The sequence below is a fragment of the Clupea harengus genome, chromosome 23 (genome assembly GCF_900700415.2).
Source record: "Clupea harengus chromosome 23, Ch_v2.0.2, whole genome shotgun sequence".
Lineage (NCBI taxonomy): Eukaryota > Metazoa > Chordata > Actinopteri > Clupeiformes > Clupeidae > Clupea > Clupea harengus.
In genome coordinates, this window is record NC_045174.1 from 7820546 (window position 1) to 7845822 (window position 25277).

Consider the following 25277-nt stretch of genomic DNA (forward strand, 5'->3'; position numbering starts at 1 on the left):
TTAGCTGTGCTTTTGTGACATTGTGATGCATAATGTCGTATCACGTCATGACATTTTGTGATATGTGTCATATTGTGGTGTAAGAGGCGAAACCTAGCTTTAGGGTTCTGTCAGTCTGAAGTTCCGATTCCATTTACAAACCGTCTCTAATAAGGCCACAACAAAAAAGCGTGTAAGTGTCTCTTCATTTAACCTGATGTAGAGCTGCCAACACAAATGATTCATTTTTTATTCATATTCTCTGTAGATTCTCTATACACAGGGCACATTTTATATGCATTGGTCTTGGCTTCATCACTGTGTGTATGTATGCGTCACAGTGAACACTGAAGTGCGGTACAGATTTTGAGACTTTGTCTACAATTCAGCCTACATTTATCATCCTTTTTCACCCTCCTGACAGATTGGCATTGTGGGAAGGACTGGTGCTGGCAAGTCCTCCATGACCCTGTGCCTATTTCGCCTGCTCGAGGCAGCGTCGGGCGACATCACCATCGATGACGTGAAGATCTCCGAGATCGGCCTGCATGACCTCCGCTCCAAACTCACCATCATCCCTCAGGTCCGACCAGCCTGCATGCCCCCCCTTGCCCCCCTTGCACCCACCACCCCCCACCCCCCGTGCCTCCTCTTGCCTCTCTGTCTCCCTTCTTTATGTGTGTTGTTAATACCAACATTCCACTATAAATGTCTTGGCCAAATGTCTCGGCCAAATTATTATTATGAAAATGTTTACTATTTCATAATAATATTTGCATGTTTTTCTTTCGTTCTGTCAGCATAAAACGTTCCTATTGAGTGGTGCCATAAAGCACGGCATTGTACATACCTGTGCTGCGTTTTAAAAGGGGGCCAGTGCTACCCTGGGCTTACAAAACAAGCTTGTAAGATCTCCAGAGGCTAATTAATGCTCTCTCCCCGCATAAAGCAACTGTAACTAATTTTTAATACGTTTGCCTGCCAGGTTGTAAAATATTGTTTAAAGTGGTTAAAGTATGGTTTATGAAATGGTGCTTTTATTTATTTATTTATTTTTTGGTATGTGACCTTGATTGCCTTGTGTAAATCCATTTTCTGCAGTTAACCACAGACAAATATGAAAAATGGTTGTTGTAGAGCCTGCTATTTGGTTAAACAACATTCTCTTTGATTGTTGTCGTAGAGTAAGCCATTTGATTATGACCTAAATTCAGACAGAATTTTCGCAGTTGAGAACTTGTGCAATAAGTCGGAATCTTCCATTCATGTCCGACACGCACCCTTCCTAACTCCCCAGCCCCCAAATAGTCTTCTCTTATCGGTGTCTCTACACAAATTCCCTACAAGTACTTCTTTCGATTGTCCCTTCAAAAACAATTGTTTAGATCAACTCCAGATTTGTTAAGGAATATATTGGAATATATGATATATGGAATATATGGAGTATATTGCGTGAGTACAAACGTCCAATCAGATAACCTGCCTTCCACAGGAGCCTGTGCTGTTCTCGGGGACCCTGAGGATGAACCTTGACCCCTTCGAGAAGTACAGCGAGGACGAGCTCTGGAAAGCGCTGGAGCTGTCCCACCTGAAGAAGTTTGTCAGCAACCAGTCCTCCAAACTTGACCTGGAGTGCTCTGAAGGAGGAGAGAATCTAAGGTAGTTTCACCGCCAAGCCGTGACATGCTCCGAAGAGTAAATGAGGGATTATCCGAATCCATTTTTGACAGTTGTAATCTGCATTTATTTTGCCATGTTGAGACTCATAACACCCTCCTTTCACTTTTTTTTATGGGCAAACAATTTGCAATTATTGCAATTATTAAATTTGGGGGGGGGGGGGGAACTATGTTGCAGATTTATGTTCTTTAATTATTTTAATGCATCAAACTATTAGTTCTGATATTATATTATTCCTATATATAGCTGAGCAGTAGGGTAGTTGATGTAGAGTAGATGTGTGTTTTAAGTTGCTGACTTTGTTGTGTGTGTGCATGTGTTTCTGTGTGTGTCTGTGTCTGTGTTTGTGTTTGTGTTTGTGTGTGTGTGTGTGTGTGTGTGTGTGTGTGTGTGTGTGTGTGTGTGTGTGTGTGTGTGTATACGTACGTGTGTAGTGTTGGCCAGAGGCAGCTGGTGTGCCTGGCCCGAGCACTGCTGAGAAAGACCAGGATCCTCATCCTCGACGAGGCCACGGCGGCCATCGACCTGGAGACAGACGACCTCATCCAGTCCACCATCCGCACCCAGTTTGAAGACTGTACCGTCTTCACCATCGCACACAGGCTCAACACCATCATGGACTACTGCAGGTATCAGCTTGACCTACGCCCTGTAGATTCTGTAGAAACGCTCACATTCATAGACATCCCCAGGCCCATAATCACATCTGATTATGGATCAAATTTCACATTTCATTTGTACCCCTAAATAGAAGGTTACGTGTTATTGTAGAAGTTATTGTTGCTGTTTTTTTACTGAATCCTGAACAAATGAGATTCTACCTGATGCTTCACAACGCTTTGGATATTGAACTCAGTACTTAAATAGTGGGGTTCATAAATAGTGAATTTAATGGTGAATTCCTACACAGTGGCATTCGCACAGCAGTGACTTTGGAATATTAATTCAAACTTTGGAGTTGTGCAATTTGATTTTGTTTCCCTTCTGTAAAACACGTCTCTCCTCTCCTGTTGGCAGAGTTCTCGTATTGGACAAGGGACAGATAGCAGAATTCGACACACCACAGAACCTTATTTCCCAGAAAGGAATCTTCTATGGCATGGCGAAAGATGCTGGACTGGTGTGATGCCAGGGTGGCCTCTCTCTCCCTCTCTCTCTCTCTCTCTCTCTCTCTCTCTCTCTCTCTCTCAGCATGACTCCAAACAGTGCCTTCAGTCAATACCGAGTGCCAGTGAATGTAAGCGTCTTTTTTTTATACTGTGCAGTTCAAATGCAAAACCAGGACCCATTGTTGTTTTTATGTTTGTTTTTGATTTGTTTGTATGTGTGTACGTGTGGCTTTTCTAAAGAAACCTGCAGTGCCACTGTTATTTGCGATGAGCAAGTTCCTGATAAGCCCATCTATTTTTGTACTGTACTATTTAAGTTACCTTTTGCGAGTTGTTCAATAGGGAAAACATTTAGTCTCAGTTACATGTGTGATTTTCTTTTTATAAAAAAAAATACAAATCTGTAAAACGAAAAAAGAACAAAAAACTTGAATTCTTATCACCAAAATTGAAGTGATGTCCTTGCATTTATAAAAAAAATGAGACACTGTGTTTCCGTGTCTGTTGTTCATTTTTTATATACGTGAGCGTATGTCACTGAGAAGGAAATCAGTTCAGGAGTGACTATTTGAATTCCTAACCACATTAATTAACCAACTTTCTATTCAGTATGAGAGTTTTACTTTGTAAAGTTTATACAATTTGACAAAGAATAGGCCAGTTTCACTAAACCGATAAAATAATACTGGCACTAGAACATTAATCTCACCATAATATGGCCAAAGCCCCAATCTGGTGTTTTAATAGTTGCCGTTGAATAAAGCACAGTGTATGTGGCTGTCTGATGTCCATGGTCTGGGTTTAAGAGGAAATATGGCAGATATTAGGGAATAATTCATACAGTCTGTTTCACAGCATATGCCATGTGAGTGTGAGCATATGGTGATAATTAGCCTAAGAAATGTACTTCATAAGTTTTATTTATTTATTTGTTTGTTTTAGTGTATTGGAGCGTAAATTATAACTAACTTAATATAAAAGAGAACTTCTTTCAGAAGAGAATTTCGTTTCCATTTTTTGTGGTGAACACATTTGACACAATGAACACTTTGTTGTTCATCACCGTATTATCAAATAACTAGTAGTAGTTATTTTTGCTGTGAAAACATCCAGTAGAAAAGTGAAAATAAACTATGATTTTTTTTTGTAATAGTTAATTAGCACTATAATTTATTTTTGGTAAGAGAATGAACCAAAAATTATTTTGAAATCGCTTTTTATTTACTAGCTTGATAGTTGCCTTTCTATCCATTGCGCGGGAGCTCCGGGTTCCTCTTTGATATTTCTGTGTTCATTCTGAAACATGTTCTTTGTTAACTACAAGAGACAGGGAGGGCCAGGGAAGGGCGGGAGGTAAAAAGAGAATGAAGTTATAATAGTAATAATCCCAGGAAAGTCTGAAGATTGTGTATCAGTTGTGAGAATCAAGTCTCAGTGGAAGTAATCAATTACAAAATAGATTTCTGCATTAGAGGCATAGTTCAGTTACTACAGACGTTCTGCATTGGACTTATGCCTCACGGAGACCTATAGCCGGGGCTTTTTTTTGCTCATAATCGAACATTGTAGAGTCAACAAAAAAACATTTAAATATCTCACACCGTTTTAAACAACTTCAATCATATTTCATTACCGTAGACAGGCTCACACAGTTTAGGAAACTGCAAGATAGCAGATGTATGACAGATTTCAAAACTTTTTCTTTTTACTTTATCCTTAAATTTTTTATAGATACCTGTCATCTTTGAAAGGGTATTTTTCAGCCATGACATTTCATAGGTGAAACATGATCTAGTCGCTTAATTTTGGAGTACGGGAATTTCTTGTTTTTTTTTTACCGATAAATCAAGGTCAGTCTGTCAAACTAGATAGATAAAGGCACATTTTGCATTTGATAATTGAAGTGGATGCAAAATGAGAACAAACAGTGAAGGATCCTTCTCTTTGAAATGGCAGCTTTTGATGTTTTAAATATTTTTAATATGTTAAAACATTTTAATATGAGTTTTAATATGAGGGTCATCTGAACTAGGCATCTGAAATGGCTAATTTGAAAAATGTTGGGAATTTCTTCACATATTGATGTCCAAGGAATATAGCAGTACTCATATCGACACCACCACAACACTATCAGACAAACACACACACACATATATACAATCACTGGTAGACATGGAACTGAAGATTGTTGGAATTTAAAGTCAATACAATAATGAAAAAAAAAACATGTAGACATTGATGTAGAATAAAATGGTGATAAAAATGATCCTAAATACTGCGCTCATGTGTTAACCAAAATGTCAACTTCATTTTAAAAAAATCCATTAAATGGGATCATTAATTTCAACATGTCAAACGTTTCATCCAGGATATTGCCCAATAGAATGAGATGTGCCCCACAAAAATCCTTACAATCCCTCCTGTAGCTATTTTTACCTCTCGAATCAAGCTTAGTCACGACTTGCTCTCCTGTGCCAAAGCCCCATTCATCATCTGATATGATCTTTGAGACTGGCTGGTGAATGACAAACCCCTGGCAGGCAGCAACCACAGAGGTCCCGGTGGGGGAGGAGCAGTTTCTGCTCAGATGTGCTCCCAGCATGATCGCTCAGGTCGAAGGACGACGTGTGATTGGTCCTTTTCACCGCAGCATTGCTAACAGAGCAGGAAGATCTCTCTCTCTCTCTCAGCTAGGAGGCTGATTGCCACCCCCCACCCCCAACAAACAAACACTACCACCTGGACCATCATCCCTGACAGTTGATAAGGCAGAGAGAGGATGAGCCGACCTGGCAACCATTTGCCTCTGATCAACCAAAATGCTCCGGGCCAAGGGATTAGATTTGAATTTAGAAAAGAGAGAGAGAGAGGGAGGGAAAGGGGGTAAGTAGTGACAAAGCAAGAAGTTTTTCTACCAACTGAAAAACAGAGAAGCAATTATATCTCCGGGAATCATCTCTGCTGTCAGTCAGCCAGCCAAATGTTCTCTATCGGATGTCTGTGGTGAGGAAGATGTCTCCACACACCCCCTTCACGGTGTACGCAGCACGTTTCCACAGGGCCTCAGGCTAGCTGCAGTGTTTGCTGGGTAATGTGATGAGAGAAGTGGTGCCTCTGTTGCCGCGGGCAACCTTGGCGGAGGTGTGAACACAGCGGTAATTGACATGACAGACATATCAAAGTATTCTTAGTCTGTGTAGGAAGTTGCAGTTAATCAGCAAAAATATCTTTCTGTGTTATTTTTAGTTTCTCTAGAAGTCAACTAATGCCTTTGGAAAGTACAATTCCATAGCATGTCAACTGGCCATATGTGTTCAGCTTGTCTGATTACCTTGTATGAACACTTTCAAATTTGCAAAAAAAAACAAAAAAACATTTTTAGTGAATAGAGGGAGTTAGATTCTCCTCAGCAACCAGGGGATTTTGGTTCTTTGGATTCACCATTATAATCCAAGCTACAAACCATTCCCATTAAGGATGCACTTGTTTCCTGAGTATTGGGGTCGTTCCATGTAAAATCTACCAGCAAACCAACTAGATTCGAAACTGAATCAATTCATTTATCTTTATGTTTGTAACATGCACTCTGAACACCTGTTCTCTGAAAGTATTTAGGGGGTTGAAGACCATCTAAAAAAATAATTAATCTGTCCAAATGATGAGAAATGATGAGGTTTATATAGACATCATTATCAATCTTAGTATACCTTTTTTTTTTCCTGCTGATGTGAAGAAGCATTCCTGAAGCATTACTTGAAAGAACTGGAATAACTCAGGGGCAATTTGGGGTAAAAATCTTACCGGAAGACCCAGCGCAATCACAATTTCTCGGAAATGTCATGTTCAGTCGGCACAAACAAGTCTATTCCCTCGTACTAGGTTGAGTCAGTGAAAAATATGAAACCTAGAGAGAGAGCTTCACTCCTTGGTGTGAGTCACACTCACACATCAGCCCACAATTTTCAAAGCAATTTACAAAGCCTTGCTATTTCGGTTCCTTAATCTCCCGAAACGATCAGGCTATTATTGTCTGCCCCATTCATAGCCTTGAGATGTGTCTTTCCACACTGTTTGACAACAGTTTATTCAACCTGTTGCCAGAGGTATTTCAACAAAGATCATGTGGGGCGCCTTGCGAGAAGGGCACGTAAGGTAAACCAAACTCCGACGTGACAGACATGAGAGAATGTGATGTGCTTCGGCTACCTCTTCAGTCATCCATCATGGGCCCAATGTGTCTGTTTGATGATAACACTGCGTTCTCCGTGTGGCAAGCGATTAAAGCGAAGACAGACTCAATGACAGCTGCAGGCTGCTGGAGCGGCGGTCCTGACTGACCTGATCATGCAGACTGGGGAGGAGGCTCGTCAGTCCATAATATGGTGTTACTGTTAAGCAGGGCTTTGTCCCCTTTTGGCTTTGCATTGTTTGTTTGTTTGTTTGTTTTATTATTTTTTTTTTTTTACTGTGAGCAGCCAGATACCTTTGTATGTTACCACAATAAGCTGTAGCTTGATTCATATAGCCACAAGGAAAGTGCTATGATCAGAAAACTGGTCCCATGAATTCCTCAACAGCCTTAAAAGAGTTGGTGTGATGGGTAAAACGGAATATTGACCTTAGTATTTGAAAGTGTGTCATGTTTTAAACTGACATAGCACACGGCTCAAGCTACTCATTGCTACTAATTATGCTGAGTGCTACTCATTTCATGAATGCATGATAAACAGCCTTCTAAAGTTGGTTAACATGTGGATTTATTTACTCCATCTTTCCATTTCATTCAGTTTTTCAGTTATCATTTTAAAGATCAAACATAGTTTACAAATGGTAGAAAATGATATTACCCATACCTTTTAAACTGAACTGATCTTCTATCGGCCTACAGATAGGTCACATTTCTCTAGATAATGGGGAGAACTTGGAAAAGACATTATGTTCTTTATGTCTCCAGGTCCCTTGCGTCCTCTGTCAACCTGATTAACATTCAGGACAGGACTGTTCATATGTATCATACAATGTAACAAGCTTGTGTGGACTAATATCAATCCCATGAATGTTAATTAGAGATTTTTCTCCCCTCGATGTCCTCATTTGACACCCAAACACAACGGATTGTGCACTTTTTTTTCTACAAAGACTATCTGAGGACAGCGTTTTTCATGGAGGCCGCCTGGAGGAAGGCGTATGATTTACTGGGGAGCTAATCCATGGCACAAACACAAGCATTGTAAATGCTGATGCATTGCATGTGTGATGAGGATTAATGAGGTAAAAAATTGGTCTTTGTGTACAGTATAACTTGTTTTTACATGCCAGCATTATTGCCTTGTTTTCTGCATCTAGCTACAAACAGTGATGTTTGGTATAATGCGAAATGGAAGGGATGTTGAGGTTGTTGACCAGAAAATCCAACTAAATATTAGAATATTTGCTCCAGGAACACTTTTGTGAACATTATTTCAATTTTAACGAAAACTATTGCATCATTATATGTGCCTATGAAAAAGCCTTATAGGTGAATATGCATAAACATGAATCAGTTATGGCATGGCATGGCATTTATAAATCAAACAAACCCTTTGGCAAGAGTCATTACAAACCGCGGAGATGATAGATGTGTTTTGCTTCCTTCATCCGTCCCTACATTTCTTGAGCATAGTATAACTGTTTTTCACCTGTTCCTGTGTGTGGGTGTATGTGTTTGTGCGTGTGAGAGAGCGAGAGAGAGAGAGAGAGAGAGAGAGAGCGAGAGACTCATTTTCACAGACATGTAGAATGAAAGTTGCTTCTCCTTCTGATTAATTGTATTCACTCACACAAGATTAGGTACACGCATATTTTTTCCAAAATGTTGTTCTAAGATACATTGTGAAATAAGGGAATAAACATCAATATACATGTTACATATATGACATATCCTAACCTCCATCCTATTCTATGTACTTCCGTTTCTCAAATATTTTCCAAAGAGTGTTAAAATGTATTTAAAAAAAACACACAACAATGATGCAATGAAGTTTAGTACAAAGATTCCATATTGGTGCATTCTCTGCTGAAATATTTTTTAAAACATGTGCATCTAGGAGGACGACACAGTATTTAAAGAATTGATGGACATTCATATGTCAGTGTTCATATGTTTTGCAAAGATGAGTTTCATCAGAGTTTCTGTCACAGGTGGTCTCTCTTGAGCAACAAGTGTGGGCATCTTCCTGTGTCCTCAGCAGAACTCTGGCCGCATTCCTTGCATTAGACTTGCGTTATGGTGATTTTTTCACTCTGGATTTCTCAAGCGCTCGCTTTCCCATACACTAATTAGGTGTGCAAATCCCCCACAAAATCTGCAGCCATCACAAAGATGAAAAGAAAAATGCATTTTAAAGGGGACTTAGCTTAAGAAATGAAAAATGATCTTCCACAAAAGCAAAAGGCAATGTTGCTGTAGTTAACTTCAACATTGTAAGGTAAGCCTGAAGACTATTGTTTCAAAAGCATTAATTTAAAGTATGTTAGGAGTGACCTTTGACAAAGGCTTACCTTATTACTTGGTTTCTTTTCATTGAATGAATAACAAACTATCTCCTTGGATGCTTTAGAGGTGCAGTACCACTAATTCAGATTTCAAAACAAAACATGAATGTGTGCTATTGATTACTGTACATAGGCTGTTATGACTGTGCAAATCAGGAGCTATACCAATTTCATTCATCCAATTAGTCATTTCCACCAGTCAGGTGAGGTTTAAAGTACATAATCATAAAAGGGCGAAACAGAAAACCACTGAATAGGCATACAAAACAAATGGACATAAACTGAATACCCATACAATTCCGTAAAGACAACATATCGCCAATCAATTATATCCAAACATACATGTTTTGTAGTCAAAATGCATGTTTTAAGCAGTTTTATCTAAGTGCAGACTTTATGCCGTTTTACATTATCTGTGGCGGATGTAAAGGCTAGACTTTTCTGAATGTGTTAAGCGCAAACCACGCGCACTGTACAGAGCGTCCTCTCCTCCTGCTGCGCGAGTAAATGAAATGGCGCGTAGAGGGTTAATGCAAGTCAACAGAGTTTCTTAAAACAGGCAGGTGTCCTGCCAGTACCAACCCAACTTTACGACAGATGTTTTTGAGTTTCTTTTCAGAACTCAGAAACCATTTATAACTGTCATTTGCGCGCAAGGACGAGTTATGTGGTCAGGCTATTAGCCTATGCCGTTAAGAACAAGCAGTTCGTTTGACAGTATCAGAGTATAAATACCGCGACCTAATCTTTCAAACACTTTACAACCTCAGAACAGAACAGAATTTGGCTTGACCTGACATAGCTGCGACTACAACTAAGCCTACGCTGAAACAGAGATTTTGCACTGATTGAGCTTATTCGAAAACTTCACTCACATCTTAAATTAACTTTACCTCTTTTCACGTAAATAACCACATTTTTTTTTTAAGTATTAAGACAATATCGATTTTCGAAAGATGTGGTGGATGCTGTTCCCTTCTTGGATTTGTTTTTTGGCTGGACACTACGTGATTTTCCACATGAATGACCGCGTGATGGCCATGACTTTGCCTAGAGTTACGTACTCTCATGCGGGCATCTGTCCCAATGACATGAACCCCAACCTCTGGGTGGATGCTATGAGTACCTGCACGAGAGAATGTGAATCAGACCAGGTAAGTTTTTTTTATAGCTGCAATCCGACAGGTTGAAGTAGATTGCATGGATAAAGCGTTAGTCTGAAGTCGAGCGTTCTTGGTTTAAAGCTTCATGCTAGTTGTCATTTTTGTAGGTTCAATTATATTGAATCTGGTTTAATTGTGATTTAATTTAGTATTAGTAGGCTATTTATTGTTTGTGCTCAAATAATGATTATTTTGTAGTTATATTAAAATACTGTGATTGTGTTAACAGTAAGGTAACGTTAAAGTAAACGTAATCATTTAAAGACAGACAACCAAAAGATGAAATCACTTTTTGATATATTTACAAACGGAATGTTCTCACTACTTCCGCAAGGAATGTGAATCGTTTGAAAAGTGCTGCTCCAACGTCTGTGGAAACCGGAGCTGTGTGGCGGCCCGCTACATCAGAGAGGGGAATTCGGGTCCCATGGGGATGCCCAAGGAGGCCACCTGTGACAAGTTCATGTGCACGCAGCAGGGCTCCGAGTGCGACATCTGGGATGGCCAGGCGGTGTGCAAGTGCAAGGACCGCTGTGAGAGGGAGCCCCATTTCACCTGTGCCTCAGATGGCATGACCTACTACAACAAGTGTTACATGGATGCCGAAGCCTGCTCCAAAGGCATCGCTCTGTCCGTGGTGACCTGCCGCTTCACTTGGCCTAACACAAGCCCTCTGCCTGCGGGCACCACCGCCCGCCCCACCACCCCTCTGCAGCAGCTGACCACCCCTGTGGACCTCCATGCCCCAGTCTTGGTGGGCACACCTGCCCACCAGTCTGTGCATGTCGGGGAGACAGCCAGCTTCCTGTGCGAGGTGGCAGGAAGGCCTCGGCCGGAGATCACCTGGGAGAAGCAGGTGGAAGGCGCCGAGAACGTGGTGATGCAGCCCAACCATGTGCGCGGCAACGTGGTGGTCACAAACATCGGCCAGCTTGTCGTCTACAATGCAAAGCTCCAGGACGCCGGTATCTACACCTGCACCGCTACCAATACGGCTGGCTCCATCCAGGCCCACTATCCCCTGTCGGTGCTCCAGAAGGAGCCGTTGAAGAAGGAGGAGGCGGCCAATACCACCCGGTTTCCCGTCGAGGAGTGTCTGAAGATGCCTGACAGCGAGAACTGCGGCGAGGAGAAGTTGAGCTGGTACTACGAGGCCAAGAGGAACAACTGCCTCACCTTCACCTACGGCAGCTGCGCAAAGAACCAGAACCACTTTGACTCCTACGAGACGTGCATGCTGTCCTGTCGGCCCGAGCTGGGCGCCCCTTGCGCCCAGCCGAGCCTCCAGGGACCGTGCAAGGCCTACGAGCCGCGCTGGGCGTACAACACCGCCCTGCACCAGTGTCAGTCCTTCATCTACGGCGGCTGCGGTGGCAACGAGAACAACTTCGAGACCAAGGAGGCCTGCGAGGAAGCCTGCCCCTTCCCCAAGAACCAGCACTGCAAGCCCTGCAAGCCACGGCACAAGATGGTCACCAGCTTCTGCCGGGCGGACTTCGTGATCCTGGGCCGCGTGATGGAGATGACGGAGGAGCAGGATTCGGGCCATGCCCTGGTGACGGTGGAGGAGATCCTGAAGGACGAGAAGATGGGCCTGCGCTTCTTCGGCAAGGAGCCGCTGGAGGTCACGCTGCAGAGCATGGACTGGTCGTGCCCGTGCCCCAACGTAACCTCCGCCGACGGCCAGGTCATCATAATGGCCGACGTGAGCAACGGCATGGCCATCCTGCAGCCGGACAGCTTTGTGAGCGTCTCCAGCGTACGGCGCGTGCGCAAACTGCGAGAGGTCATCAACAAGAACACCTGTGACATTTTGAAAGAGTTCATTCAGTGAGACTCTGCTTGTGATTTATGCATTGCATCCGTAAAGATTATTTGTTGTGTTTTAGAGATATATCCCACAAAAGAATGGTCCTTAGCATTTATACTCAGTTCATTGAAAACGAAATACTCAGTTGAGTTGATTGAAAACTAAATACCTTTTTTTTATTATTATTGTGATTTGTTTTCTTGTCTGCATTAACCCTTGTACATCTGCAAGCTTTTTTTATAATCTCGTAGATTGTTTGTTTCCACAAAACCTCTGAACAATGTTGCAGGTCAGGAACTGTACAGCTTATGTAAAAGTATGTTCACAGGAAGCATGTTTAAGTATCCCTCATGTTAGAACGAAAGAACATGTTTGTGGACATAGGAAGCATTAATCAAATCCATGTGTGTGCTCAAACCCCTGGGAGATTGTTCCTCACTGTTCTCTCTCCCCCTGCTTCAAAAGGCACCCCATGCCTGCAATATAAATTTAAGTTGTAGAGGCCGGATCTTTTAAGGGACCTTGCTGGAAATGAATTCTTTGTTGTGGTTGTAATTTAACAGAAAAAAAATCATATTTTTGTAATATCCATTTTTTTATACTTTCTTTCTTATGGTACATCTCACATTTGGCCTGTTCGAATAGAGGACGACTGCAACATTTGTAATATAAAGTTAGCTTTTGATGATGAACTTGCACAAGTTGTATTATATTTTCAGTGAAACCTACCATTAGAGAGCTTTTTTACCCTCGAGCAATTTGCTGCTCTGTTTAGATTTGATGTAAATATATAAATTAGCTAGCAAAGGCAAAGGCAGGTAGTTCATCGTGTTTGCTGTATTTATTTTGCCTTTTTCCACTCTCTGGGAAATTAAAAGCATATTTATCATTTCTTTAGTATAATTCAAGCACATACCATATAAACATTTCTTGTGATAATGTAAACGTTATATATGTGTGTATTTATGTATATTGTTTAAGCAGAACAACACTCTAGTAGTATAAAACCTCCCTTGCTCCCTCCCTTGCTTTGGACAAAAGCGTCTGCTAAATGACTAAATGTAAATAAAATAAAATAAACGTTTGGATTCACTTTTGTACTGCAGCTTGATTTTTACTTCTTTTCTTAATTTATAATTTCTTACTTACTGTCTGTCTTTCATATCACCTACCGCATACAAATATCATTGTCAAAATAGTGCCACCGTGCCAAGAATACCAGACAAAAATGTCATCAGAAAAAGCATCTGTGAATGTCATCAGTGTAGGTCCCTGTTCATTAATTAGTTTGGGGATGTGCCCCCCACCCCCCCTCACCCACCCCTGTCCTTTCCTCCCCCTCCACCTGACGACCTCACCTCAGCCTGAAGACCAAAGACACCGTAATATTTCCGAGGAAAGGAAGGACCTGGATGAAAGTAACCGGGGGAGGTAGGTGGGTGGTGGTCAGTCTTTGACATAAGTTCTCTCTCTCTCTCTCTCTCTCTCTCTCTCTCTCTCTCTCTCTCTCTCTCTCTCTCTCTCTCTCTCTCTCTCTCTCTCTCTATCACACACACACACAGTCACACACAAACACACACACAGAGAGAAAGAGAGACAGCTCGGTGGTCACACACTGGGGGACAGGGAAGGCAGAGGCGGGCAGTGAGGAGTTATGGAAGATGAAGGGATGTTTGGATATGGGGTTTGAACTCTGTGGCAGATCCGATGTCTTGGCAGATGTTTCCTCAGTTTTTCAGGGTGGGCTTCAAATGTCTGTCCTGCCACAGGCGTACGAAGAGCTAACCCTTTAGCGGCCTTGGAGGCAAAGAGAGCCAAATGGGAAACGGGTTTAAAGAAGATGTGTTGTTCTGATAACACATCGGAACAACATATCTTCTTTTAACCCGTTTTAATCGCTGGCTATATTTCTTCATGATCTCATGGTATCACTCCATAAGAAAAAGCATTAAGCCATTTTTGAATTCTATGAATTCTAGCTATATCAGTTTCTGCATTAAATGTATCACAAGTATCACAAACTATACATCATTCCACAAATATTGTAGCAGTAAAGTTAAAAATATCTTTTGTTCTTTTGTTCTTTTGTGAGTTGGTACAGAATGCCATGAACTGCCAGGCAAATTGATTTGAATTGGAGTTGGAAATTATGGATTGGAGTTTTGATTGGAGATTGTCCATTTATAAATTTACAACTAAATTTGGTCTTGGTCCTAGGTGCAGTATCTGTCAAAGAAACATTTCAACCACATCCAGCCGTCTTTACAGTGCAGCTGTGCCCCATGCAAAATCCAGACCTCACCGTGACCTGAAGGAGTTCAGTGAGTCTACACACATGACAGGTGGTCCTGCATTCTGGGTGGCATGCGTGTGAACAGAATGATGAAGGAGACCTGGGAATACCACTCTCATCCCTCTCATCCCTCTCTCCCTCTCTCCCTCCCTCCCTCCATCCATCCCTTCCATCTCAGACCAGTGGCTTTGCCTCCCCTTCTGCACATCTCTGGGCTCCCTCCTCGAAGCAGCAATGATCCATTACGTCAAATCATCGCAGCGTCGTAAAGCTTAAGTTTATTGTGTTTCGTGTGGTGCTCCAGCTCAGTGTAACGAGCCGACGGTCGTGGCAGCATGCGGTCATGCATCTCTGTGTGTGTGTGTGTGTGTGTGTGTGTGCAGGGGCGGTTTTTCCTACAGGCGGTATAGGCGGTCGCCTAGGGCGCCACTCAGAGGGGGGCGCAAAAAACTGCGCCCAGCAAAAAAAAAAAAAACAAGAATTGTGTTTTTTTTTTGCTGGACCGAGTTTTTTTGCGCCCCTTCTATAACTCCAACCAATATTTTGACATAAAAAAAAATTCTAACATTAGGGTAAAATGAGCCAAAAATCGAAAACGGAAGGGGTACGTACGTCCTTGGTGTTGTCAGAACATGCTAGCACAGTGAGGCGTTTGGTTGGAGTGTGTGTGTTCAAGAAACTTTGATGGCAAAAGCCATCCGGGGCGCAATTTAGGAAGAAAAGAAAGGAAGAAGAAGAGAAATGTGCCAAGGAGAAAGGTAAATCCTTAAATCCTGTTCTAGCCTAGAATGAATTCCAGATAAGAAAACGTTCACGAATGCGTGAATTGCCCGCGGCACTTTAGTGGAGTTAAGAAGAAAAGATGTACCTTATCATTGAAAGTTTTCCTACTCCCTGTCACCTAGTTCTTTAAGGATTTTACAGAGACGGGTATATCAAAAATGATATGTCCATTTATTCTACATTATACAAAAAAAAGACATGATTAAAATAGGGGCGCACATATAAAGCCAATAGCCAGTGCAACAACACTACACATATCTTACTCGTTGCATAGCACACCCATTAAGGGAGCCAAACACGGCAGTGAGGAATACTGGTAAAAATCCAAGTGTTGTATTGTCAACTTTAGCGAATGGTTTGTATGTAATCTTGCTAGTTAGCTAACGCTAGCTAGCCAGTGACTTGTGACGTTCCTTGTTATTGCCATTCAGGAGTGAAACTCGCCTAGAGCGCCAAATGTGCTGTGTGTGTGTGTGTGTGTGTGTGCGCCACGGTCGGGAGTGTCCTCTGAAGGCACGCCAAGTCCATTGGCGATCAACTGTTGTGCAAAGCCCTGCTCCTGAGGATGTACTGGGTTTGTTTCTGCAGAGCAGCCTCTGTTTCCTCCATCTGGTCCTCAAAGGGAGTTAGTGGCATACCCCACATGTCTGTTTTCCACATTGGCCCAAATTATTACAAGCCTAAGACCAAAGGGTATGATAACAGTTATAAACAATGAATCATTTTAATATGCAACATTTGAAGGCTATGTAAGGCATTTGATACAGTCTTTTCTGTATCTAATGTGATTTAAGTAGTTTATATAGACCTGTCTGTCATCAGGGTTTCGGTGAAAAACACAATTAGGTCAATTTAAACGGAAATACATTTCTGCTTTAGGGAGCTCAGCATATTTTAAATGTACCCAGTGGTTCACAGACACCTTGTAAAATCAAGGCAGGAAGTCTGTTTCATCTGACATATGGTCAAATCATGTGGACAGTAAAAAACGGGGTTAATTTGGGACAGAATAGGAGTTTTTCTACAGAACAAACTTCAATGACAAAAGACAATATAAAAAGACTGTGTTTAAAGGCACTTTAATTTTAATAAAATATCTTATTCATATATGTACAGTAGTTTGAAACCATTAGCTGCTAGACTTTGTGACATTACTTATTGCTTTACTGCATTTATGCCTATATGAATAACGAAAATGGGAATACTTTATGTCCCATATCTGCATATTTATTTGAATGGAATAGCATTCCACATTCACAGTCTTTCCTCATGCATCACACATTCACAGTATTCCCTGACATTAAAATCATTATTTCTATGTATATAAGTGCAGTAAAGCAAGCAAGGGAAGGAATTAATTTTTTAATTCTTTGAAACGTGGCCAGCTTTATATTCTCAGCACCACCAGAAAAAACCTCACCATGGACGTTCCTCCTCAGAGACGTTCGGCAGACCAGAGAAAGAATGTCAGTTATTCTTGATGTGCAGCCATCTCTTTTTATGAGCAGCTACAGTAGCTCGCATTGGCTTTATTGGAATCAAATGTTTCCCTCACGCCGTTATGATTTACATTCCAGTACCTGCTGATGCAGAAATGCTCCAATCGCCGACATTTCAAAAGTGCAGGTATGCGGCCCACTGACATTCAAGCTCTAGTTTTTGCTCTCTCTCTCTCTCTCTATCTGCTCTCTCTCTCTCTGTACTGCTACACCGCGGGGAGGCTGCTGCCCTCTCCGCCTTCCCAGGCCTTGGATCTGCCCAGACCAGTTCACAACAGTCTAAGGAGGTATGAAGGGTGGAGGGGGTGTGACAGTGCGTACATACAAACAATATCACTTAAACAGTATGTGGGAAGATTTGAGAAAACACCGCACTATCAACACAGGGCTGGTGGAATGCTGGGCCGAGTAGAAGAGTCTGGGTTCCACATTCCACACAATGTTGTGTCCTAATCGCATGAGGTATTAGTTGAAACAAAGGCCCAGGATACTAGTGAATGTGCAATAGAAACAGACAGACAATGCGTACTATTAGAGATAAAGCATAATAATCAATTTCATGTATATACTGTATATATATTATATCAATCAAGCTCATTGTATATTACAGTAGTGAGCAAGCCATTTCATCTTACCTCAACAGCAGCGCTCAAGGGTCTAAAACCAGTTGGCGACCCTCTCTGCTACATGTAACTCAGTTATCAAGAATCAAGGTAAAGGTTTTGTTTGTACTGGAAAGGAGACACTATTAAAACATTCAGGCGTGTCCTCTGCTTATGAGTGCATGCCTACCCTGGTCTACCATTTGACGGTTCAACATCCACAATGTTGGCTGATCTTTAGAAGGGTGAGGCTTCCCAAGAGAGGGTTTGCTTATCTAAAGTGCACCAGTAGAAAACAATGGGCCTACCAGCATCACCAATTTGGGACCTGACTACTGACTACAGAAGGTGTGGACTCCTAAAGTAAGTATGTAAAGATATTTTGTGTATGTGTGAACTTGTTGCCTATTCCCCTACCAGCTGAATGCTAATGTAATATAATGTAATGACACATACAATTTGTTTTCACTATATTGTAGCTACTGAGAAGACTGGCGTCATTGGCGTCTTGCCGTGCGTTAAAGCCTTCAGACAACTTCTACAGCAGGCAGGAAAGGCTGAGGGCCTTATACTCGGACCCAACACATTGGGTAATGGTAACGACAGAGACGCTATATACACAAGGAAACTACACAAGGGCATTTACACATAACATTAACCTTAATATTAACACTGGACATGATCTAACTCTGACGGTGGAAAATAGAACACAGAATTAAGCATTAATCATTCACACAAACCCAACATGCAAGGCATTATTCACACACAGCTTTTACGCACAGAAGCGCACAACAATATTGACAATAAGCACACTACAATACTGAGAATAGGTTTCTTTAAAACAGACATATCCTGTTTACCCTAAAGATATGTCTGATAACAGTAACCCTTTTTAAAAGGCTAGTTGTGGTAAAATGATAGATGAGTTGGCCTATAGTTTAATCAATATAGGCATACACGTCTTCTCTCATTGCCATTCTGTATTCTGTACTCTCTCGCTTTGTCTTTCAGAACAGTTGTGAAAACAACCTATCATTTAATGAATCTTTCATCAGATAGTTCAGCGCAGGTTGCCTGTCAGTGTACGCTAGATAGGTAGCATTACAGTATCTGGCTGCTTGGCTTCTCCCTGTTATGCTGCATTGCCAAGACTTGGATAAGAGGCAAACAATGCAGTTTGAGATTACAGGGACACAGAAGCACAAACGTACCGTGGACCTGGACAACGACTCTGTAATGTATTGTACTGCAGTGTACTGTGTCCTATAATATTTGTTTGAAGGTATTGGCCATTTGTTAGTGTAGTAGTTTAGTGTTGAGCATCAGACTACAGCAGAGGAACTGCAGATTAGGCTGGAGAGTACTAGCATTATGTTTGGTTCATTTTCACTTTCTGAAAAAAGAACTTAATATATATATATATATATATATATATATATATATATATAGTTGTCTCAAATATTTGCATGGATAGTTTATTAAATTGATAATTGATAAGCATACTTATTATCTGTGTTAAAAAAAACAATATCAACAAAAACTTTACAAAAGGTGGAAACATCTCAAAGACCAACTTTGTCAGGTGAAGGTCTCTTCAAAATATATCCACTAGATGTCACTAAACCTCTGTACATGCCAATCTACCCAGGGCAGCCTGGACGAGAACTTCAATCCCTAAATGGCAGCCCAGACAGAATTGGCCATTCTTATCATCAGACAGGGTGATGCCTCTAAGAACTCTACATGTTCCCTCACTGGATGGCTCAATGTTAAATGTACGAATGCAGACAGACTATATAGTGATAAAACTTACACTGAGATTTTCATCACCCATATGGTAAAGAAACTTCCTGTTAGGTGAAAACTTTCTTGGCAACAAAAACGATTCTGATTCTGATTCATCTTGAACTTCGGTGATGAAATGATATGATCTTGCATACACATATCATGTCTCTATAATATCATGAGAATAATAATACAGTGAGATTCAGACTATTTGGCTCTCTGTGCTCTGGTATCAGGAGATGTACACATTAGGGTTGCCTTATGAACCCTCAGGTTTAAAAAAAAGCACAAAACCTTACAGATACCAGCCCTTTTCTCCGGGGTAAAACATTCTCTAACACTGGGGATAGGAAGTTTCAACTGAACTTTTTTCCCCCCAAGAGAACAAGTGCGATGAAGTTCTCCTCTGCCCCAGATGTAGCTTGCTTTGCTCCGACGCTCTACAACCTCTAACAGCCCTACTCATTAGGACAATTACTGAGCCGGGAGTGCAGTCCGTCCTGCAGCTCTCTCTGCCTGCGAAAGTAATGACCTGGCAAAGCTGCTGCATAGGCACTGCTCTGTCCTCTGATAAAAACTTGATTTCTGACTTTTGTGTGTGTGTGTGTGTGTGTGCGTATGTGTTTGTGTGTATGTGTGCATGCGTGTGTGTCTGTGTGTGTGTGTGTGTGTGTGTGTGTGTGTGTGTGTGTGTGTGTGTGTGTGTGTGTGTGTGTGTGTGTGTGTGTGTGTGTGTGTGTGTGTGTGTGTGTGTGTGTGTGTGTGTGTGTGTCTGTGTGTCTGTGTATGTTTGTGTGTGTGTGTGCGCATGTGCATGCACTCGCCCTTGCATTTTTGTGTATTTGTCCTTCCATATGTTTGTGCATGTGTGGCTGAGTGTGTGTGTGTGTGTGTGTGTGTGTGTGTGTGTGTGTGTGTGTGTGTGTGTGTGTGTGTGTGTGTGTGTGTGTGTGTGTGTGTGTGTGTGTGTGTGTGTGTGTGCGCACTTGTGTGTGTATGTTTGAATAAGTGAGATTCTTTTTTGTATTGTGCTTGTATAGGGTGTGTGTGTGTGTGTGTGTGTGTGTGTGTGTGTGTGTGTGTGTGTGTGTGTGTGTGTGTGTGTGTGTGTGTGTGTGTGTGTGTGTGTGCGTGTGCATACCCTTGTGTGTGTTCGAGTGTGTGTGTGTGTGTGTGTGTGTGTGCTTACACTCGTGTGGGTGTATGTTTGTCTGCATCTTCCCCAGGCCTACAGCTACTGAGAGCTGGGCAGAGAACAGTGTGGAGGAGGACATTGGCCTTCTGCATCCTCTCCTCTCTCTGTAATGTTTCCATCATTAATTTTTATGGCACCTTCGAGTCTCGTTAAATCACTCCACCAAAGGGAATTCAGCGAGAGCTGTGGTTTTATGATCACTGCTATTCATGAATGTCTCTCTGAATTTCAATCTCGTAAAATCCCACACATTTAACAATATATTACAACCTAAAAAGGCAGATTGTATGATGAATTCAGTCTAAGGAGACCTATTCCAAACAAACACGATTACTGGCTGTTCTCATTTGGTGGTATCCTGTCTTAAGTAAGTTAGCTGTCTCAAGTTTCATGTGTGTCTCATATTTCTGTCCATAAAAGGAAAAGAGAGAGGGTTCATAGTGTTTATCGAATTGGGCTTTATTTGTTATGTGGTCATCAGTCTCTCACACAGAGCTAGCACCTCTTGTGTTGTAGGGAGGAGGTGACAGCATACCTCTGCTCCAGGAAACACTGACCACTAGGTGGCCCTACACCCTAGCAAGTCATGCCATTTCCCCTTGCTGCCGCTCATCTAGGGAGGGAGAGGATTTTTACCTTGACGTCAATAAAGCACTGAGTGTGTGTGTGTGTGTGTGTGTGTGTGTGTGTGTGTGTGTGTGTGTGTGTGTGTGTGTGTGAGAGTGTGTGTGTGTGTGTTTTCCCCCCTTTATTGCATCTTATTTTTGGAACAGCACACCAGCAAGGCAGGCAGGACTAGAGCCCAGTGGAGCGTGACGGACTCTTGCACTATTGTGTAACGCTGTTCTGGTCGAGCTGTTGTTGGGCCCCCCAGGCTAGCTGGGGTTAATCGACCCCCCTCCCTCCCTCCCTCCCTCCCTTTTGGCTCCCAGTCCCACCTCTCCCCTCCTCTTCACTCTGCTCCTCCTCCTCCTCCTCCTCTCCCTCTTTCTCCTCTCCTCCCTGCTCCACACCAGAGCTCTGGAGCCTACCCATATGTGATCCTCTGGGTGTCTCATGCAATCATTCACACAGGCTGTCTCGCTCTCTGTCTTCTCTTCACTCTCTCTCTCTGTCTCTCTCTCTCTTCTCTGTTGCTATCTCTGACTCCCTCTCTTCTTTATTCATTCTCTCTCACTCACACACGCTCTCTCTCTCTCTCGTTCTGTTCCTCGACCTGAATTCATCCCTGCTTGCCTCTTATGTAATAGCTCCATCGGAGACGCACTGTAGCAACAGCACGCTGCTCTAAATATCCACTGCCCCTGTTCCACGAATTATGCAATCAGCTTTGAAGTTCACACTGGGTGTTGACAAAAGATAAAAGCAGAGAAACAGAGAGACTGAGACAGTGAGTGAAAGTGATTGAAAGAGAGAGAGAGAGAGAGAGAGAGAGAGAGAGAGAGAGAGAGAGAGAGAGGGCAATCAATATATGGCCATAAACATTCCAGGGTCTCTCGCTCTTGCTCAGCTCAATACCAAAACAATAGTGAATGTGTCATAATGAAATCTGTACCATACCATGCTTTAGATTATCTTGCTCTCTCTCCTTCTTTCTCTCTCTCTCTCTTTTTCTTTCGCTCTCTCTTTCTTGCATGCTTATTTTTAGTCAAAGCATTTGTTGCCTCAACTGTGGCCACGGGGGCCTCATCCTACACCTAGTAGTGACCATATGTCTGAAATAGGATTAGTCCTTGGGAAATTATTACTTACATGGGGGCACGTGTCACTGCTCCGAAAGTATATCTGACGTCGCAGCTGCATACCCCCCCCCCCCCCCTGCTACCTTTGGTAAAGACAAAAAATTAGAGTGAGAGAGAGAGAGAGAGAGAGAGAAAAGCCTTTTCTATTCGCAGTATGCGCAGGGGTCTCATTTGTAACCGTCTCATTGTTTGTCAGCTCTGAATAATTTGCTCATTTACACAGAGGCAAAGCCTGTTAAGCCATGATTTCCCCAAGCTCATCCGAAAGAGTGGAGCTGTGCATCGTCTCCCCAGCACTCCGACGAGACGAGACATCCGCTTGGGGGCCGCGAGACGGCGGCTTACCAGGCAGCCCCAACGAGGGCAAGAGCGAGAGTGTGATTGCTTCAAAGAGCGGCTTTGAAGTTGGAATTACACAGGAGCGAATTTACCAGGTGATGGGACCCCGGCACTCTCTCTTTCTCTCTCGCTCTCCCTCTCTCTCTCTCTTCCTCTCTCGCTCTCCCTCTCTCTCTCTCTTTCTCTCTCTCTCTCTCTCTCTCTCTTTCTCTCTCTTTCTCTCTCTTTCTCTCTCTCTATGAAATCATATTTAGAAGGGAATTGCCAGCCTTGAAGGTTAGAGGATGGAGAAAGAAAAAGAAAAGGGATGACTTAGCCGAGGCTGGAGGAAAGAGAATCAGAAACAGGATCCAGAAAGAGTGTACAGGGGGGTAAGACTGCAGTCCTGAGGAGCCTGGCTGCTCCCCTTGGGCATGCTGGTGGGGGTGGGGGTGGGGGGGGGGGGGGGTTGTGGAAGTGTTAGGGGGCAAAGGAAAGAGAAGTGACCATTGCCCTCAGTGAAAGTGTAATTTGCCATGAGGTAGAACTTTGGATTATCCACAAAGCAACAAAGCAAGCCTCTGAATTTGTAACAGGAGAGGGATTTTCTCTCTCTCTCTCTCTCTCTCTCTCTCTCTCTCTCTCTCTCCCTCTCTCTCACTCCATCTTCCTCTTTCCCTCCCACCCTCCCCCGTTCTCTGCTCCACTCAACCTTTTTAATAACCAAATAGTGTAGTTGTGAGGTCGTGTGAGGAGAGTGCTGCCGCCACCCAGTGCCAAGGACACAGTCTGTGGATGGAGGCCATGGGACAAAGCTCCTGCCATTGTCATTCAGTGGGGCTCCCCGTCTCGTCCATGCGAGGCAGCTTAATTGACCACATCTTCAAATCACGAGAGACAAATTAGTTTATTAGGAGATGAAGTATGCAGCAGTGAGTCTGAGAGCAGGTCTAGGTGAGGGGACTGAGAATTGGAAGCGCTGGAATTTTGAGAAGATATTTGTTATGCCTTTTACTGAGTGTATGTGTGGGGTGTGTGTGTATTTGCTTGTGTGTTTGAATATATGTATATTTATGTACACATATGTTTACATGTGTGTGTGTTTGTTTATTTGCATGTGTGTGCATGTGTGTGTATGTCATGTCATGTGTGTGTATACTTGTGTCTGAGTGTGTGTAATAGGGCTGAACGATTTGGGAAAATAATCTAATTGCGATTTTTTACCAAAATATTGCGATTGCGATTTAATATGCGATTTTTTTTTTATCCTCTTTTTTTCCCAACAAAACGTAATGAATGATTTAAGTATGACCAACACAATATTAGATACATTTAGTGTAAAATATTCTTTTTGTGGTGTGTGTTCACTGTTTTTGACATTGAGGATGTGGTGTCCAGAATGAAGCCATGGTATGCTATCAGTCATCAGACCTGACTTAATGTTGTTACAACTGTTACTGGGGTTACTGTTGTTGTTGCAGCTGTTACTGTTTTTTTAATCAATATTAGATACATTTAGTGTAAAATATTCTTTCCCAAATTTTACATTTTTTTTTAACTGCTCATTACAGAAACAAGAACAACAAATCGGTGGCTTTGCCACTGTGCATTTAAGTAATTAAAAAAAAGTCATTTTAAGTATAAACACTAGGCATGCACTTTTTAAACACTGTGTGCAAAATGTACCATCTTAAAAAAAAAAAAAAAAAAAAATTTTTTTTTTTTTTTTAGACCACGTTTTTTAATCGCGAACGTTGCGGTTAGAAAATCGCGTTCTATCATATCGCGATTAAATCGCAAATGCAATTAATCGTTCAGCCCTAGTGTGTAATCAAATAGAAGAGAGTGTCCGTGAGGGAAACATGACTCTAGGTGCCCCTGTATACTGCAGCAAACAACCTCCTGTGCCTGACTCCATGCCAGGAAAATTTGCCTTGGTACATTGTGTACAATCCAGGCCCTTACTCATACACTCTCTCTCTCTCTCTCTCTCTCTCTCTCTCTCTCTCTCTCTATCTCTCACTTTCTCTCTCTCTCTCTCTCTCTCACACACACACACACACACACACACACACACACACACAAACAGACACACACACACAAACACACACACACACACACACACACACGCACACACACACACACACACACAGAGACACACAGGTTGGCTCAAGCAGGGAGGTCAGTTGTCTGTCTACTCTGAGCTCATCTAGACTATCAAACCTCACACAGCTTATTATCATGAAGGTACATGAATTGCCCAAACTCAAGGTCTTGGTGTCCAGACAGCAAAGAGAAGTTGGTCTGGCCCTGAAAAGTTTAGGAAAGGCAGTGGATTGGTGATCTGATTAGAGACCTTGATTACAACTCATTCAGTACACCACTAGTACAAAAGATAAGTCTCCTTTTATGGAGCCCTGTGGAAATAGTTTGACTTGGCCTACTTCAGAATGAATGTCACATAAAAGCAGTTATAACATTGTAGCACAGTCTATACACAGACAGATAGATTGGCTGACCTGTTTTGACCCTGGCCTTATTTTGATGGTAGAAAAACAGCATTTGATGAAATAAGTAATATAAAATCTAGGTCCATCTAGTCCCATCACGAAGTATCGGCACATATTCATGTCACGCGTTTGAAAGGATGGGCACATGTATGTGGTTATGAAGTGGTTTAACATTAAAGGATGGGCACATGCAGTGGTTATAAAGTGGTTTAACCGTGTGTGCATTCCACCTACTCGAAAAGCCTTGAGCATAGCAGAGATCCTTCCACTCAGGC

At 42.3% G+C, this 25277-nt stretch overlaps 2 protein-coding genes across 3 annotated transcripts in view; both read left to right on the plus strand.

Annotated features, from left to right (window-relative positions):
* The window catches only part of abcc3 (ATP-binding cassette, sub-family C (CFTR/MRP), member 3), a 47207-nt gene extending 43947 nt beyond the window's left edge, over positions 1-3260 (plus strand). For both annotated transcript variants that reach the window (XM_012814537.3, XM_031561278.2), the window contains exons 28-31: positions 404-562; positions 1472-1638; positions 2094-2288; positions 2677-3260. In XM_012814537.3, the coding sequence (XP_012669991.1) occupies positions 404-562; positions 1472-1638; positions 2094-2288; positions 2677-2785 (630 nt within the window). In that variant the 3' untranslated portion in view covers positions 2786-3260. The remainder of the gene's footprint in view (positions 1-403; positions 563-1471; positions 1639-2093; positions 2289-2676) is intronic.
* A 100-nt stretch (positions 3261-3360) lies between these two features.
* wfikkn2b (WAP, follistatin/kazal, immunoglobulin, kunitz and netrin domain containing 2b) lies at positions 3361-13541 on the plus strand. Its single transcript, XM_012814511.3, has 2 exons — positions 3361-10456; positions 10800-13541. Exons 1-2 carry the CDS (start codon positions 10259-10261, stop codon positions 12297-12299), a joined length of 1698 nt encoding a protein of 565 aa, XP_012669965.2. The 5' UTR covers positions 3361-10258; the 3' UTR covers positions 12300-13541.
* The last annotated feature ends 11736 nt before the right edge of the window (positions 13542-25277 follow it).

What these genes read in the sequence shown, in the direction of transcription:
- wfikkn2b (XM_012814511.3), top strand. Translation starts at nt 10,259, where the DNA reads ATGTGGTGGATGCTGTTCCCTTCTTGGATTTGTTTTTTGGCTGGACAC. An exon ending in GAGAATGTGAATCAGACCAG is followed by an intron (nt 10,457 to 10,799) that starts GTAAGTTTTTTT and finishes TACTTCCGCAAG; the next exon opens with GAATGTGAATCGTTTGAAAA.